Source organism: Bufo bufo, chromosome 5 (genome assembly GCF_905171765.1).
Source record: "Bufo bufo chromosome 5, aBufBuf1.1, whole genome shotgun sequence".
NCBI lineage: Eukaryota > Metazoa > Chordata > Amphibia > Anura > Bufonidae > Bufo > Bufo bufo.
The window spans coordinates 121947239-121964980 of record NC_053393.1 but is presented as its reverse complement, the minus strand read 5'-3'; the positions used below and the strand labels follow the sequence as shown (position 1 = coordinate 121964980).

The window sequence follows — 17742 nt, the reverse complement described above, 5'->3', positions numbered from 1 at the left end:
CTGACAGGGTGCTTGTGTGACCTCCCATGACACATGGCTACTTCTCCTCTTGCTGATGCCTCATCTCTGCAGAGTCGTGAGTTTCCCCATTTCCTGTCTCTGGAGAGATTGTGTTTCACATGCTGGGCAGCAAATTTCACTGTATTATGATTATTTATTATTAAGGTGCCATTCATTTCATGGCGCTGCACATACGATAAGGGGTATACATACATAATACAGCCAATTACAATAGGCATGAACAAAACGAGTTACAAACTGGTACAGAAGGAGAGAGAGGGCTTACAATCTACAAGCAGTCCATAAGAATGGTAGAGCGCGGTTGTATGAATAATTAGAGCTGCATGCAGGTCATTGTAAAAGAGGGGCAACGTCTATGGGACTGGTGATGACATTATAAGAAAAAGGTGCAGCAAAGAGCTAGGCAAGAGAACGCAAATAAAAAAATTACTACTTTTGATTTACGGTGACATTACCTGCTGAGCATTGGGGGAGGGGGGGGGTCAAGGGCAGAGAAGCTGCAACATAGAGGTTAAGGCCTTAGCCTCTAATACTGATCAGTATGATAAGAACTCACTTGGAAGAGGTAACATAACTATAACCAGCATGAATAATACCACTGTCAGCTTCAACAAGTTCATGTACATGACAACCGTGGGAACCTAATATACCAAGAGGATAATACACCCCGGCAAAGTTCCAGGTGTTAATCTTCTTTTAGGCCACTTTCACATCAGCGTTTTGGCATTCCAGTTTTGAGATCCGGCAGAGGTTCTCCGAGCCAAAACGGTTCGGTTTAGAGCCAATGTATTGTGATTGGGGTATGCTCCGATCCGGTAGCTGCGGTTTTGTGTCCGGTCATCGAAATGGAACAAACCGGATCAGTCACTAAAAACAATGTAATTCACGGGTCTGTTTGCTTTTAGCAACGGATGGGGCTTGTTCCGTTTTGATTTAACACAGCCGCGTCCTAACGGAATGGACGCATCCTGATGTGGTAAATCAAACTGAACCATTTTGGTCCGGTTTTGAGATCCTATGCTGGATCTCAAAACGGGATAACCAAAGCGCAGATGGGAAAGCAGAAAATCAGATGTCCCATTCACGTACTTCCTATGTGAATGCTGCGATCTTAGACCAGACACACACCGGCGAGCTGAATGTGAGAAACTCGCAGCGTCAGTGCGAGGCCCCGTTCTGAACTTTGCTCCTCCAACAGGATCGCACAGCATTAGGTCTCATGCACATGGCCGTAGTTTTGCTTCGCATCCACATTTTTTTTGCGGATCAGATGCGGATCTATTCGTCTCAATGGGGCTGCAAAAGATGCGGACAGCACACAGTGTGCTGTCGGAATCCGTAAGTCTGTTCCGCTGCCCCGCAAAAAGAATAGAACATGTCATATTCTTGTCCATTTTGCGGACGGAGTGGAAACAGCGGCAGAAATCAGAGACTGACCCTCAGGTTTATGCCGTTTTGCAAGCCGCGGATTCTCCTGCAGTTTTAGTGCCATTCAGTGGGGCTGATCAACTTGCAAGCACCTACCATGGTTCCCCGCAAATTCTGCGCCAAGAAGGAACATGCACCTCCCTTATGCCGTTTGGAAATCCACAGAAAAATCATCCGCGGCTGAAAGAGTGGCAGTGTGGCTTTCCATTAATACCTGGCGGATTCCATGTGGTTTTCGGCACAGATATCTGTGCACAAAGGCCTCATGAACACGAAAGTTGTTTTGGTCCGCATCCGAGCCGCAGTTTTTGCGGCTTGGATGCGGACCCGTTCACTTCAATGGGGCTGCAAAAGATGCAGACATCACTCCGTGTGCTGTCCGCATCCGTTGCTCTGTTCTGTGGTCCGCAAAAAAATAAATAAAAATAACCTGTCCTATTCTTGTCCGTTTTGCGGACAAGAATAGGCAGTTTTATTAATGGCTGTCCGTGCCTTTCCGCAAATTGTGGAACGCACACGGATGCCATCCGTGTTTTGCGGACCGCAAAACACACAACGGTCGTGTACATGAGGCCAAAATCTGCTGTTCAAACATGCCCTCGGACAGCTGCGGTATTTTGTTCGTTTTTAAAGGGGTTGTCCTTTAAACAGCATTAATCCCTTCCCCACAGAAAGGGGTTAAACTGCGAGTGGACACCTAACGTGTTGGTGCAGTCACGGAAAATAAGCCATGGCCGCATAAACAGCAGTGCAGTTTTGAGGCAGAATCTGCTCCAAATTCCGCAGGTGAAAAATTCCATGTGAACTAGGCCTACGGCTACTTCACACGAGCGTGTTCAGCCCAGAAAACAGGCGCCACGTGAATGCGAACGCTGTCCTCTGAACTCACAGAATAAGGCATTATGATGCTGTGAGTTCAGTCTGGGAGATGCGCCAATCACACGGAGAGTGTTATCCAGATCGAAAATGCTTGTGCGAAATTAGCTTAATTATAGCATTTTATTGCTACAACCTGCACTTCGGATCCCAATTACCATGACAAACATAAATCTACCATTTTCATTAAGGCAGTCCCCAGACCAAAAAAAATGGACAGGAAGAGGACTGCAATACTATGCAGACATGTGGGTAAATTAAAGGGGAACTCTAGGGAAAAAGCAGTACTGTACTTACCCTGTGACCCTCAGGCTGTGGTGAAACTGCAGCCCTCAGCATAAGGCCTCATGCACACGAACGTATGTATTTAGCGGTCCACAAAAAACAGATCCGTAAAAAAAATACGGATGACATCCATGTGAATTCCGTATTTTGCAGAACGGAACAGCTGGCCTCTAATAGAACAGTTCTATCCTTGTCCTGAATGCGGACTATAATAGGACATGTTCTATTTTTTTGCGGAACGGAAATAAAGGAAACAGAATGCACACGGAGTACATTCAATTTTTTTGCGGACCCATTGAAATGAATGGTTCCGTATACGGCCGGCAAAAAAACGTTACGGACACGGAATGAAAATATGGTCGTGTGCATGAGCCCTAAGGGCTTATGCACATGAGCGTGTGTGCCCTGTGCTAAGGGCCGCAAAAAGCGATCCACATTGGACGGGCACCATCCGTGTGCACACGGTTTGCGGATGTGAACCCATTCATTTGAATGGGTCTGTGGTCCTCAAGATACGTTCTAGACCGCAATTTTTTTTTTTTTGGGCGGTGCGGAGGCACGGACCGAAACCACTACGAAGCTCTTCCGTGGGCTTCCGATCCATGCTTCTGCTCCGCACCACTCCATATCTTGCGGATTGCAAACCCATTCAAGTCAATGGTGCTCTTATATTGCGGACCCGCTGTGAATGAGCCCCAAGTGTGAGCATGCTTGGAGTTGTAGTTTCGTCACAGCTGGGAAGGCACAAGTTGATCTCTGCTAACCATGAACGACATTTTCTCAATCCTGAGGCCACAAAAGGGTTAATAAAGCCCTTTTTATGTTATTCAAAGGAGGAATGTCCTATGTTCTTTCCCAGCTAAGATTCGGCTGATTCAGCTCTTGTACGTGGGGCTGTTTTGTGATGCACTGAACCACACATCACGATATTACTGCCACCTTAGTGAGCCCAGCTTTCATAAGAGCAAATTACTGGAGCATCGGCCGCGGTGGAACAAATTAGAAGTCTAATCAGGGGACGCTTTGTTTCAGAGTACAAAAATACGTGAAAACGGATGAGCAGAGCAATATTCCTTAAAATGGGTTTTCCAGTAATTATACTCATATGCCCTGTAACCCGCATCACCTAATGAAAGCTCAATACTTACCCGAACCCCACTGCTCCGCTCGCTGGCTGCAGCAGTGCACCAGACCCTATCCATAACCCCCCCCCCCCCCCCTTCTTCTCGGGGCACAGACATGGTCACCTGAGGCCAATGACTAGCTTCAGCAGTGACATGCCGCTTCACGGCACATCACCACTGAAGCCAGTCACTGGCTACAGCGGCACATCTACACCCAACCAGAAGAAAGAGAGAGGAACGAGAGCCAGCGTGCAGGATCAGAGAGAGAGTAGATAAGTATGGCTGTCAGTAAGCAACACTCTTAAAGGGATCATACACACGACCGTTGGATGTTTTGGAGTCCGCAAATTGCGGATCTGCAGAACATGGATACTGGCCGTGTGCGTTCCACATTTTGCGGAACGTAACGGCTGGCCCTAAAAGAACAGTCCAATCCTTGTCCGTAATGCGGACAATAATAGGACATGTTCTATTTTATTGATTTTTTTGTCATTTCCAGTTTTCTTTTGCGGCTCCATTGAGGTGAAGGGTTCCGCATACAGGCCGCAAAAAAAACACGTGTGCATGAGCACAAATACTGAAATTGCAACACAAAGAAGGACCAGCAGCCGTAAGGTTAAGAAAATTGAGGAAGTAGCAGGTGACGCTAAGATCTGCAGATAATCACATTTTCAAGCATCTAGCGCCAATATCAGGCATGTGGGAGGGGCATAAAAAAAAACTGATTGAAAGCAAAGTTTTTCTTAGGGCTCATGCACACAAACGTATTTTCTTTCTGTGTCCGTTCCGTTTTTTTTTTGCGGACTGTATATGGAACCATTCATTTCTATGGGTCCGCAAAATAAAAAACACACAACAGAAGGTACTCCATGTGCATTCCGTATGGCCTCTTGCACACGTCCGTATGGCTTTTCAGTATTTTGCGGTCCACAAAAAATTAATCTGCAAAAAATACGGATGACATCCATGTGCATTCTGTTTTTTGCAGAGCTAAACAGCTGGCCCCTGATAGAACAGTACTATCCTTGTCCGTTATGTGGACAATAATAGGACATGTTGTATCTTTGAACGGAAATACGAAAAACAGAAGGCATACGGAGTACCTTCCGTTTTTTTTTGTGAATCCATTGAAATGAATGGTTCCGTATACGGAATGCAAAAAACGGAACGTAAATAGAAAAGTGTAAGAGGCCTATATCCGTATTTCCGTACCGCAAAAATATGAAAATGTCCTATTATTGTCCGCATTATGGACAAGGATAGTACTGTTTTATTAGGGGCCAGCTGTTCTGGAATGCACATGGACGTCATGCGTATTTTTTGCAGACCGCATAATACATACGGTCGTGTGCATGAGGCCTAAGCCACATGAAACCTCAAAAATTGGATCAAGTCATGTGCGATGATTATGTGACGCCTCATGTTCATAGATGTGCCAGCTATCGTCACAAACTAAGAACGACAGAATCAGTGAACTGAGAGACCTTGGTTTATCACTGGGGCAGATCTCTTCACACCTAGGCTGAGATGTCAGCACTGATCAACATTGTGTGTTCTGATGGTTGGAAGAACAACAATGAATTGCAATGACAGCAAGAGGTGCAGAGAGGCGAACCTCTGCACTGATGAATCATCTGATTAGAAGAATGGCGTGTAGAGATCCATTCTGTACTGCAAACGTAATTGGACGTCACATCCCAAGCCTAGGGCGGCAAACAGTGTCTACACAAACCATCAGATAGTGTTTGTACGACACTGGACTACAAGACAGACGTCCAGATATAGGTGTCCCATTGACCTCACGCCACCGCTCTCAATCATGGTGAACAGCGAGACAGCAATGGAGGTCTATCCTCTTCAGCGATAAGTCCTGCTTTTGTCTTGGAAGCAGTAGTAGCTGATGACTGGTGTGGAGACCACGTGGGCAAAATCACGAAGAGGCCTTCACAAGGGAACGTCACACTGATCCTACCCCCTGGATTATAGTGTGGAGTGGCATAATGTAATATCGCTGGACCTCTTCATTTCAGATACGCTAACAGCTCGGTGTTACATTGATTTGGTCATGGAACCAGCGGTACAACATTTTTCCAAAGTGTCCCAGGAACTGTTTTTCAACAGGGCAACACCAGGTCAGGTCGCATGTTCCTTGTGCTTCTGTGAGAAGCTTGTGTGGCCTAAGGCCTCTTGCACACAACCGTATGGCCCCTTTCACACGGGCGAGTATTCCGCGCGGATGCGATGCGTGAGGTGAACGCATTGCACCCGCACTGAATACCGACCCATTCATTTCTATGGGGCTGTTCAGATGAGCGGTGATTTTCATGCATCACTTGTGCGTTGCGTGAAAATCGCAGCATGCTCTATATTCTGCGTTTTTCACGCAACGCAGGCCCCATAGAAGTGAATGGGGTTACGTGAAAATCGCAAGCATCCGCAAACAAGTGCGGATGTGGTGCGATTTTCACGCATGGTTGCTAGGTGACAGTCTATTCACTGTATTATTTTCCCTTATAACATGGTTATAAGGGGAAATAATAGCATTCTGAATACAGAATGCATAGTACAATAGTGCTGGAGGGGTTAAAAAAAATATTAAAAAAATTAACTCACCTTCTCCTCTTGTTCATGTAGTTCCCGGTCTCTTCTTTACTTCTGTAATGATGAACTACCGGCTAGGACCTGTGGTGACGTCAGATCACATGCTCCAATCACATGGTCCATCACCGCGGTGATGGACCATGTGATTGGAGCATGTGATCTGACGTCACCAAAGGTCCTTTAGCCCACAGCTCATCATTAAAGAAGTAAAGAAGAGACCGGGAACTATGCGAACAAGAGGAGAAGGTGAGTTAATTTTTTTATTTTTTTTTAACCCTCAATTGATCACCTACTGAGCATTCTGTATTCAGAATGCTATTATTTTCCCTTATAACCATGTTATAAGGGAAAATAATAACATCTACACAACACCGAACCCAAACCTGAACTTCTGTGAAGAAGTTCGGGTTTGGGTACCAAACATGCGTGATTTTTCTCACGTGAGTGCAAAACGCATTACAATGTTTTGCACTCGCGCGGAAAAATCGCGGGTGTTCCCGCAACGCACCCGCACATTTTCCAGCAACGCCCGTGTGAAAGAGGCCTATGTCTGTTGCTGGGTTTTCACAGATCTGTTGTTCTGGTTTTTGTTTCCGTTGCGTTTCCATTTTTATTTCCGTTCCGTTTTTCGGCAAAAAAAAAAAATATATATCTTTGTAAGGTTTCCGTATGCGATACGTTTTTTGCGGATCGCAAACGGAAACATAAAATTTGCAATCATTACTATAATGTACAGAAATACAGATATATACGGAAATTACATTCAGTTTTTTTTTTTTTTTGCGGAACCATTGAAATGAATGGTTCCGCATACGGACCGCAAACCGCAAAAACAGAACGGGAAAAAATAAATGTTCATGTGCAAGAGGCCTAAACTTGATACCATGGCCTGCAGCATCTCCGGACTTGTCTTGAGCACATCTGGGACATCATTGTTTGCCAATTGCAAAGTGAGCTGCCAGCAGAGGATCTTGATGATTTGCATGCTCAAGAGTACTCAGCGTGGCAGAATATTTCTCAGACAACCTGACTGATAGGATGCCAAGGCATGTAAATGCAGGTATTTCTGTACATGGCCCTAGGGCTGCAGCTATCGATTATTTTTTTGAATCAAGTAATCTACCGATTAATCCAACGATTAGTCTAGTAATCTAATAAGAAAAAACTAATTAAAAAAACATTTTCCTTTATAAAAACTCATCAGACCCCCAATGCCATCAGTCCTCAGCGCCATCAGGCTCCCCCGCCCCAGTGCCATCAGTCCGCTGCCCCCAGTGCCATCAGCTTTCCCCCACGCTATCAGGCTTCCCCCTCCCCAGTGCCACCATCTCCCCCTCCTAGCCATCAGTCCCCAGAGCCAATGAAATAAAATACCTTTCCTGTATGGGCTCCGCCGACACTCCTCTTTTTCGTGCACTGCACTGTCCTCCTGACGTCACATAGCATCAGGTCATAGTGCGTGCTTACGTGCACTACATCCTGACGATGTGTGTATGATAGGATATAGTGCAGCGTGGTACGGGCCGGCAGGTGACCACGGAGTGGCGAGTAACAGCAAGCGCTTCACTCACGCTCCGTGGTCACATGGCACAAACGAATCCTCGATGCAAAAAATTGACATCAAGGATTTTTGGGTGTCGAGTTACTCGATTTAATCGAGCAATCGTTTCAGCCCTACACGGCCCTCACCCTCAATACTGAATAAATGAAAAGGTTTTGAATATTTTGCCTCTATGGAATACTCTCTGCAGAAAGTTGTAGAACAATCGTGCAAAAAGCCGATGCACGTTCAACCGATGGAGATTTGGAGAAGATCAAATACGTAGCATAAATGTAACAAAGATCAACAGTGACCATTGTCCACGTAAGGTGAAAAATAATACATAACGAGGTATTGGTAAATGAGAATGGATACATATAAATAAAGTTTATATAGATATACGCAAATATAAAACTAAGGGGGAGATTTGTTAAAGGGGTATTCCCATCTTAGACAATGGGGGCATATCACTAGGATATGCCCCCATTGTCTGATAGGTGTGGGTCCCATATCGAGAACGGAGCGGGGAGCGCTGTGGCTGGAGGACCCCATATTTCCCGTGGTCCGTGCACCACCAAGCGCTAATCCCCGCCTCTCCCATAGAAGTGAATGGGAGCGTGCCGCGCATGCGCGGCCCATGCTCCCATTCATTTCTATGGGGCACACGGCAATAGCCGAGCCAGCGCTCAGCTATTTTCGGCGGCACCATAGAAATGAATGGAGGGCGGCTGCGCATGCGCATTGGGCTCTCCTTCACTTTCGGGGCTCCATTATCGATATAGGTGCGGGTCTCAGTGGTGGGACCCGCACTTATAAGACAATGGGGGCATATCCTAGCGATATGCCCCCATTGTCTGAGATGAGAAAACCCCTGGTGGAAAAGCAATCTGGCTTAGGGTACTTTAACACTTGCGTTATTCTTTTCCGGCACTGAGTTCCGTCCTAGGGGCTCAATACCGGAAAAGAACTGATCAGTTTTATCCTAATGCATTCTGAATAGAGAGCATTTTGTTCAGTAAGCATCAGGATGCCTTCAGTTCAGTTACTGTACGGTTTTTGGATGGAGAAAATACCACAGCATGGTGCGGTATTTTCTGCGTCCAAAATTCCGGAACACTTGCCGGAATAGCATTAATGCCGGATTTGGCCCCAAGCGTTCCAGAAAAACTGATCCAGTTTTGTGGTCTGCGCATGCACAGACCTTTAAAAATGTGAAAAAGATAAATACCGGATACGTTTTTCCGGATGACAACCCGGAGAGACGGATCCGGTATTGCAATGCATTTGTGAGACTGATCCGCATCCGGGGCCTTCTACAAATGGTATCTGACTGAACTGCCTGCCGAAATCCAACAACGCAAGTGTGAAAGTACCCTTAGGCCACTTTCACACTTAGGCCTCATGCACACGACCGTTGTGTGCATCCGTGTCCGTTGTTCTGTTTTCCGTGATTTTCTGCGGACCCATTGACTTTCAATGGGTCCGTTGAAAACTCGGGAAATGCACCGTTGTACATCCGCGATCCGTGTTTCCTGTCCGTCAAAAAATATGACCTGTCCTATTTTTTTGACGGACAACGGTTCACGGACCCATTCAAGTCAATGGGTCCGTGAAAAAACACAGATGCACACAAGATTGTCATCGCGCGTCCGTCATCTGTGTCCGTAGGCTACTTTCACACAGACGGATCCGCTGATCCGTCTGCATAAAAGCTTTTTAGATCTGAGTTTTCACTTCGTGAAAACTCAGATCGGACAGTATATTCTAACACACAGGGTGTTCCCATGGTGATGGGGACGCTTCAAGTTAGAATATACTACGAACTGTGTACATGGCTGCCTGGCAGCACCCGATCTCTTACAGGGGGCTGTGATCCGCACAATTAACCCCGCCGCACCTGAGGGGTTAATTGTGCGTATCATAGCCCCCTGTAAGGGATCAAGTGCTGCCAGGCAGGAGGGGGCAGACCCCCTCCCTCCCCAGTTTTAAATTCATTGGTGGCCAGTGCGGCCCCCCCTCCCTCCCTCCCCAGTATTATATTCATTGGTGGCCAGTGCGGCCTCCCCTCTCCCCCCCCCCCCTAATTAAAATCACCCCCCCCCCCCCCATCATTGGTGGCCAGTGCGGCCTCCCCTTTCCCCCCCCCCCCCCTAATTAAAATCACCTTCCCCCATCATTGGTGGCAGCGGAGAGCTCCGATCGGAGTCCCAGTTTAATCGCTGGGGCTCCGATCGGTTACCATGGCAGCCAAGATGCTACTGCTATAAGCAATGCGCGTTCCCATGGTGATGGGGACACTTCAAGTTAAAATATACCATTGGAGAAAACTCAGATCCGAGGGTATAATAGGGACTCCTGACTTTACATTGAAAGTCAATGGGGGACGGATCCGTTTGCAATTGCACCATATTGTGTCAACGTCAAACGGATCCGTCCCCATTGACTTGCATTGTAAGTCAGGACGGATCCGTTTGGCTCCGCACGGCCAGGCGGACACCAAAATAACTTTTTCCTTCATGTCCGTGGATCCTCCAAAAATCAAGGAAGACCCACGGAAGAAAAAACGGTCACGGAACAACGGAAATCCGTTTTGCGGACCGCAAAAAAAAAACGGTTGTGTGCATGAGGCCTTAAGACTACTTTCACACTGGCATTTTGGCTTTCCGTTTGTGAGATCCGTTCAGGGCTCTCACAAGCGGTCCAAAACGGATCAGTTTTGCCCTGATACATTCGGAATGGAAAATGATGCATTCTGAGCGGATACGTTTGCCTCCGATCAGTCTCCATTCCGCTTTAGAGGCGGACACCAAAACGCTGCTTGCAGCGTTTTGGTGTCAGTCTGACGAAACTGAGCCAAACGGATCCGTTCTGACACACAATGTAAGTCAATGGGGACGGATCCATTTTCTATGACACAATCTGGCACAATAGAAAACGGATCCGTCCTCCATTGACTTTAAATGGTGTTCAAGACGGATCCGTCTTGGCTATGTTAAAGATAACACAAACGGATCCGTTCTGAACGGATGCAGACGGTTGTATTATCTGAACGGATGCGTTTGTGCAGATTCATGACGGATCCGCACCAAAACGCGAGTGTGAAAGTAGCCCAAGTTGTTAATTCCTGTATTGTTATCCGGCAGGAGATCTCAATGCCGGAATTAAACGGATCCGTTTTGATTTTGCACATCATGAGGCATCCGTTCTGTTAGGATGCAGTTGTCTGATATCAAAAAACGGATTCGTCGCTAAATACATTGAAAGTCAATGGGGGACGGATCCTGTTTTTTATGCTCCTAAAAAAAAAAAAAAAAAAAAAAAAACAAATCTGTCACCACTGACTTACATTGTTTTCAGTACCGGATCCATTTTTTTCCGTTTTTATGACCAGACACAAAACCGCAGCTTGCAGCGGTTTTGTGTCCAGTCCTAAACGGAATACTGACAGAACAGAAGCATCCGGAACTGATTTTTTTCCATTGAGGACTAAGGCCTCATGCACACGACCGTATTTTTTTGCGGTCCGCAAAAACGGGTCCCGTTTTTCCGTGATCCGTGACCGTTTTTTCGTCCGTGGGTCTTCCTTGATTTTTGGAGGATCCACGGACATGAAAAAAAAGTCGTTTTGGTGTCCGCCTGGCCGTGCGGAGCCAAACGGATCCGTCATGAATTACAATGCAAGTCAATGTGGACGGATCCGTTTGATGTTGACACAATATGGTGCAATTTCAAACGGATCCGTCCCCCATTGACTTTCAATGTTTAGTCAGGAGTTAATATACCATAGGATCAGAGTTTTCTCCAATCCGATGGTATATTTTAACTTGAAGCGTCCCCATCACCATGGGAACGCCTCTATGTTAGAATATACCGTCGGATTTGAGTTACATCGTGAAACTCAAATCCGACAGTATATTCTAACACAGAGGCGTTCCCATGGTGATGGGGACGCTTCAGGTTAGAATATACTAAAATAACTGTGTACATGACTGCCCCCTGCTGCCTGGCAGGTGCTGCCAGGCAGCAGGGGGCAGCCCCCCCCCTGTAGTTAACACATTGGTGGCCAGTGCGGCCGCCCCCCCCCCCCTGTAGTTAACTCATTGGTGGCCAGTGGGCCCCCTTCCCTACCCTGTAGTTAACTCATTGGTGGCCAGTGGGCCCCCCTCCCTTCCCTGTAGTTAACTCATTGGTGGCCAGTGGGCCCCCCTCCCTCCCCTGTAGTAAACTCGTTGGTGGCCAGTGGGCCCTCTCCCCTCCCTCCCCCTCCTAAATAAAATCTCCCCCCCTATCATTGGTGGCAGCGGAGAGTACCGATCGGAGTCCCAGTTTAATCGCTGGGGCTCCGATCGGTAACCTTGGCAACCAGGACGCTACTGCTGTCCCGGTTGCCATGGTTACTTAGCAATTTGTAGAACCATTATACTTACCTGCGAGCTGCGATCTCTGCGTCTGGCCGGGAGCTCCTCCTACTGGTAAGTGACATGACACTGGCCACCAACGAGTTAACTACAGGGGAGGGGGGGGGGCCCACTGGCCACCAATGTGTTAATTACAGGGGGGGGGGGGCTGCCCCCTGCTGCCTGGCAGCACCAGGATCCGAAGATCCGTCTGTATAAAAACTAACCTACGGCCACGGATCACGGACACGGATGCCAATCTTGTGTGCATCCGTGTTCTTTCACGGACCCATTGACTTGAATGGGTCCGTGAACCGTTGGCCGTGAAAAAAATAGGACAGGTCATATTTTTTTCACGGCCAGGAAACACGGATCACGGATGCGGCTGCAAAATGGTGCATTTTCCGATTTTTCCACGGACCCATTGAAAGTCAATGGGTCCGCGAAAAAAAACGGAAAACGGCACAACGGCCACGGGTGCACACAACGGTCGTGTGCAGGAGGCCTAAACAAAACCTTTTTTTTTTTTCTCTGCCGGATATTAATACCGGAAAAAAAAAAAACAACGCAAGTGTGAAGGAAGCCTTAGTTGCCCATAGCAACCAGATTCCTTCTTTCATTTTTCAGTGATCCCTTGGAAAATGAAAGGCGAAATCTGATTGGTTGCTATGGGCAACTAAGCCCGTTTGATAAATCTCCCCCGATAACTGTGAACGAGTCGAAGAGATCCAGAGACAGATTTTACATGCAAATGACAAGACAAGAAAATATCAGAGGCCATAAATGCAAACAGATAGCAAGTGGATGAAGGGTGAAGGTCCGATCTGTCAAGGCAGCAGAAGAACCTCCACGACCTTGTCCTCGTTAACGTTTAACCAGAAGGAATCCATCTCTGCCACCCGCTCCGTGTCCTCAGTCACGGCAACATCTGGGTCACAGCTTAGTCCCCCCCAGCTCTACTACACAGCAGGGAGGTGCCAGATCCTAAACATCTGCTCTCCCCTCAACTCCTCCTCTGGAATCTCCTTAGACCCTCTCCCAGAGTGACACGTGAGCAGGGCCTCCCACCTGGAGACACAGCAGTCCCATTCATTCTTTACTTCCATGGACCACATTGTCCACGTCTTGCATTGGAGGCATCTGAGCTCCTGCCATCTACAACAACTCGGTACTAACAGGAGAGGCGGTGTGAATTTGGACTACGGGTGGCCATATCTTCACAGACATCAATGCAGGCGCCAGAAGCTGGTTTCTATCAGGAGCGGATGCTGGGAGTTGTCCTGCCCCGACTTAATCAGCAATCTGGAGATCACGACGTGCAAATTCCCGATGCCCAATCACTGGGCAAAGCTGGTCACTACCCCGGAAGACGATTCAGCTGCCATTCTGAATCAAGGCAAGGTGGTTATCTTGCCCTGATTACACGGTGACTTCTCGCACGCGCCTACTATGTTGGAGAGGCGCCAACAGGCAACTTTGCTAAGTGACTCATTCATTTTCACTGTGCAGAATAGTAGGCGCAACATGGCTGCAAGTGTGAAATCGTGAAATGCCACTTTTCTAAGAGAATTATGGCTAAATTAACCCAAATCTTCAGGCAAGTAGTGTGGTATATAGGTGATGGCATGCCAAGTACCCGTACCATATAATACTGATGCCACACTGACGCATGTGTTCATGTGGGTGGGAAATGAAGATATTGTGTTGCAACAAAGTTGCATGAAGTAGCTTGCTGCAACTTTGTTGCAAGAACTGTCACCAAGTCCCCCTTACACATAGTAGAGTATTATACACATCAGCAGATAACTCATATCATACACTTCAATGGCAGAATCCATTCATTAAAGGGGGAGAACTACAAATCCCATAATGCCCTGGGGCAACACCAAGCACTGCACATACTGACCTCTTCTCGCTGCTTTGGCTTTCTTGGGAGCCATGCTTGTTCTGTGTAGGTATTAGAGGTAAATGGAAGCACAGCAAAGGTTTTTTTTCCCAGTGACAGCAGCTTCAGCTCCCCAGCCCTGGCTTACAGAATGAACCGAGCACGCTTCGTTACGTGACCACCCACCTCCCCTATCTCTCCGTCCCGGTGGTACACGCCTAATTTCCTGATTGACAAGAGCCCTGCGCCAATAGCCATCCTGAGAGGGCGTGGTTTATCTAGTGGATACGCCCCCGGGAAGCGCACATTCACTAAGCCTTGACCCGAATAGAGCACAATAGTGGGCGTGGCTTGACCTAGTGCTGAGATTTCGCTTATGTGTTCCCGCTGCGTTCCAAGAGCGTTGAACGTGGCAACATGGAAGCCTCGGAGATCTCGCGAGATTTCATGAACGGAGACATTTCCCCGCCTAATGTGTCTGTGCCGTGGCTGCGGGCGATGCTGATCCTGCATAGCAGACACACACAAGGTGTTGCTATCCATATCCATATCTCCAGGACTCCTGTGTAATCTCCATACGTTACATTCACAGGACAGTGAAAAAACGGATAAGATGTCAGTATTTGATAGCCATTTTGCAACAGTACGGGCATCCATTTTTTGGCTTTATTTCACCCATTAAAAAAATTGATGAAATTTATAATTTTTCTTAAATCCCGGCCCCTGCAGTGGCCACAGCACATAATAGTGCCCCCAGTATAGATAATGGCCCCCATAGTTCCCCCAAGTATATACGCTACTCACAAAAAGTTATAGTTGGCTTGTAGGTGAAATTTCAGGATGAAAGTAAAATGCGCTCTAACCTTTAGGGCTGTTTCACACGAGCGGATCCTGTGCGTGGAATCCACTGCATGAAAGAGAGCCAAGCCCCGCTCCGGACAGCAGAGACACGGAGCAGTAACATGACTGATAATGCTCTGTGCCTCTCTGTGATCTTTATACTAGAAAATCACAGTGAGATAAAGTCGTCCACGTGATTTTATAGTAAAAAAATCACAGAGCGGCACGGAGCATTATCAATCATGTTACTGCTCCATGCCTCTGCTGTCCGGAGCGGGGCTTGGCTGTCATTTACGCAGTGGATTACCCGCACGGCATCCGCTCGTGTGAAAGAGCCCTTACAGATGAACTTAAAGGAGTTGTCCGAGTTATTTTTTTGTTCTTTCTATGTTCCTAACTGGGCAAATATAACAACTTTACAATTCACTCACTTTATCTCCAGTGGCTGGTTTCTCAGATTTGACTGAGGGTCACATGACCTGTGATGTCAGCTTCTCTCCCTGCTCTGATAAAGGTCGTTTACAAGCCTGTAAACGAAACGTCACTGTGCTGGCCACGCCCCCTTCACTGCCGGCTGTCTGCTCTCTCATAGGATTCTTAACCCCTTCAGCTGCACAGACTGGGTAGCAGCAGGCAGTGACAATTCTGGGCACAGGATCTGACAGACTAGAGAGAGCATTGCACAAGAAGGTAGGGGGAAGATCCTGTGTGTATTAGCAGTGTCATTATACAGGTGGGACTTGTAGTCCTACACATACAAGATGCTGCTGATTCTCCCAGCACTCAGGGCAGCTCTTGTAGCCACTCCATTAGCAGTGTCATTATACAGCTGGCACTTGTAGTCCTACACATACAACATGCTGCTGAGTCTCCCAGCAGGCAGACATGTCACTCAGGGCAGCTCTTGTATTCAATCCCTTAGCAGAGCAGGGGGAGGGGCAGAGATTGTTTTTATTGCATGTAAACAAGGGCCAGAAAATAACCAGGGAAATGAGGAAATATATATATTTTTTTTGCATAAAACTTGCCTAGCTTAGTTATATATTGCTGCCCATCAGATTTTCAGTGCTATATATTTTTTTTTCATAACTCGGACAATCCCTTTAATGTGACCTTCTCTAAACTTTTGAATACACATGTCCAACTGTTCAATGTTTCAGTACTTTTTGCACAACTTGCTGTTCTCTAACAAGGAGAACAGACCTTTCACTTACCAGTAGGAGGAGCGCCCGGTCGGTCACAGACATCGCAGGTAAGTATAATGCTTCTAAAATTGCTAAGTAACCATGGCAGCCAGGAATGCAGTAGCGTCCTGGTTGCCATGGTTACCGATCGGAGTCCCAGCGATTAAACTGGGACTCCGATCGGAACTCTCCGCTGCCACCAATGATGGGGGGTCGGTCATTTTAATTAGGGGGGAAGGGGGGGCCGGCCGCACTGGCCACCAATGAGTTAAAAACAGGGGAGGGGGGGCCGGCCGCACTGGCCACCAATGAGTTAAAAACGGGGGGGAGGGGAGGCCGGCCGCACTGGCCACCAATGAGTTAAATATAAGGGAGGGAGGGCCAGTCGCACTAGCCACCAATGAGTTAAATACAGGGGAGGGAGGGGGGGCCGCACTGGCCACCAATGAGTTAAATACAGGGGAGGGGGAGGTCTGCTGCCTGGCAGCACCTGCCAGGCAGCAGGGGGCAGTCATGTGCACAGTTCTTTTAGTATATTCTAACTTGAAGCGTCCCCATCACCATGGGAACGCCTCTGTGTTAGAATATACTGTCGGATCTGAGTTTCACGATGTAACTCAAATCCGATGGTATATTCTAACATAGAGGCGTTCCCATGGTGATGGGGACGCTTCAAGTTAAAATATACCATCAGATTGGAGAAAACTCCGATCTGATGGTATATTAATAGGGACTCCTGACTTTACATTGAAAGTCAATGGGGGACGGATCCGTTTGCAATTGCACCATATTGTGTTAACGTCAAACGGATCCGTCCCCATTGACTTGCATTGTAAGTCTGGACGGATCCGTTTGGCTCCGCACGGCCAGGCGGACACGAAAACGCTGCAAGCTACGTTCAGGTGTCCGCCTGCTGAGCGGAACGGAGGCCAAACGGTGCCAAACTGATGCATTCTGAGCAGATCCGCGTCCACTCAGAATGCATTGGGGTAGTACGGATCCGTTCGGGGCCGCTTGTGAGAGCCTTCAAACGGAACTCACAAGCGGAACCCCGAACGCAAGTGTGAAAGTAGCCTAAGACGACAACTAACAATTGATCAACAGTACCTCGCATTGTGAGGCTTCAAGCAGGATGTCCTCAGATGGAAGTGGCCACTGAGCTTAGAGTGTCACAGAGTGTCATCAGCAGGATGTATCAGGGATACAGAGAGACTGGAAGAGTCACAGAAAGGCACAGAGGTGGACATCCTTTGGCCACATCCCACACTGAGGACCGCTTAATTGTGAACAATGCCCTGCGAATGATCATCCGGATGATGAATGCCACACAACTACAGGCACATTTAAGGGAGGTCTGAGGCACCTAAGTGTCATGTCAGACCATTCAAAACCGTTTACATCAGCATGGTCTGCGTGCTAGACGACCTGTAAGGGTACCTGACCACAGGCTTCATCATCTTGCAGGGACCATTGGGCCTCAGTGCTGTTCACTGATGAAAGCTGATTCACGCTGAGCAGAAATGATGGCCGCCAACAATGTTAGAGACGTCAAGGAGAGCGC

General features: G+C 47.6%; 1 protein-coding gene across 2 annotated transcripts in view; it reads right to left on the bottom strand.

The window, feature by feature from the left end:
* Positions 1–14358, bottom strand: part of ASPH (aspartate beta-hydroxylase) — a 97138-nt gene extending 82780 nt beyond the window's left edge. Inside the window, exon 1 of one of the 2 annotated variants that reach the window (XM_040432965.1) lies at positions 14179–14358. In XM_040432965.1, coding sequence (XP_040288899.1) covers positions 14179–14212 — 34 coding nt within the window. In that variant the 5' untranslated portion in view covers positions 14213–14358. The remainder of the gene's footprint in view (positions 1–14178) is intronic. The other variant, XM_040432964.1, reaches the window with a different exon arrangement.
* Between the last annotated feature and the right edge of the window lie 3384 nt (positions 14359–17742).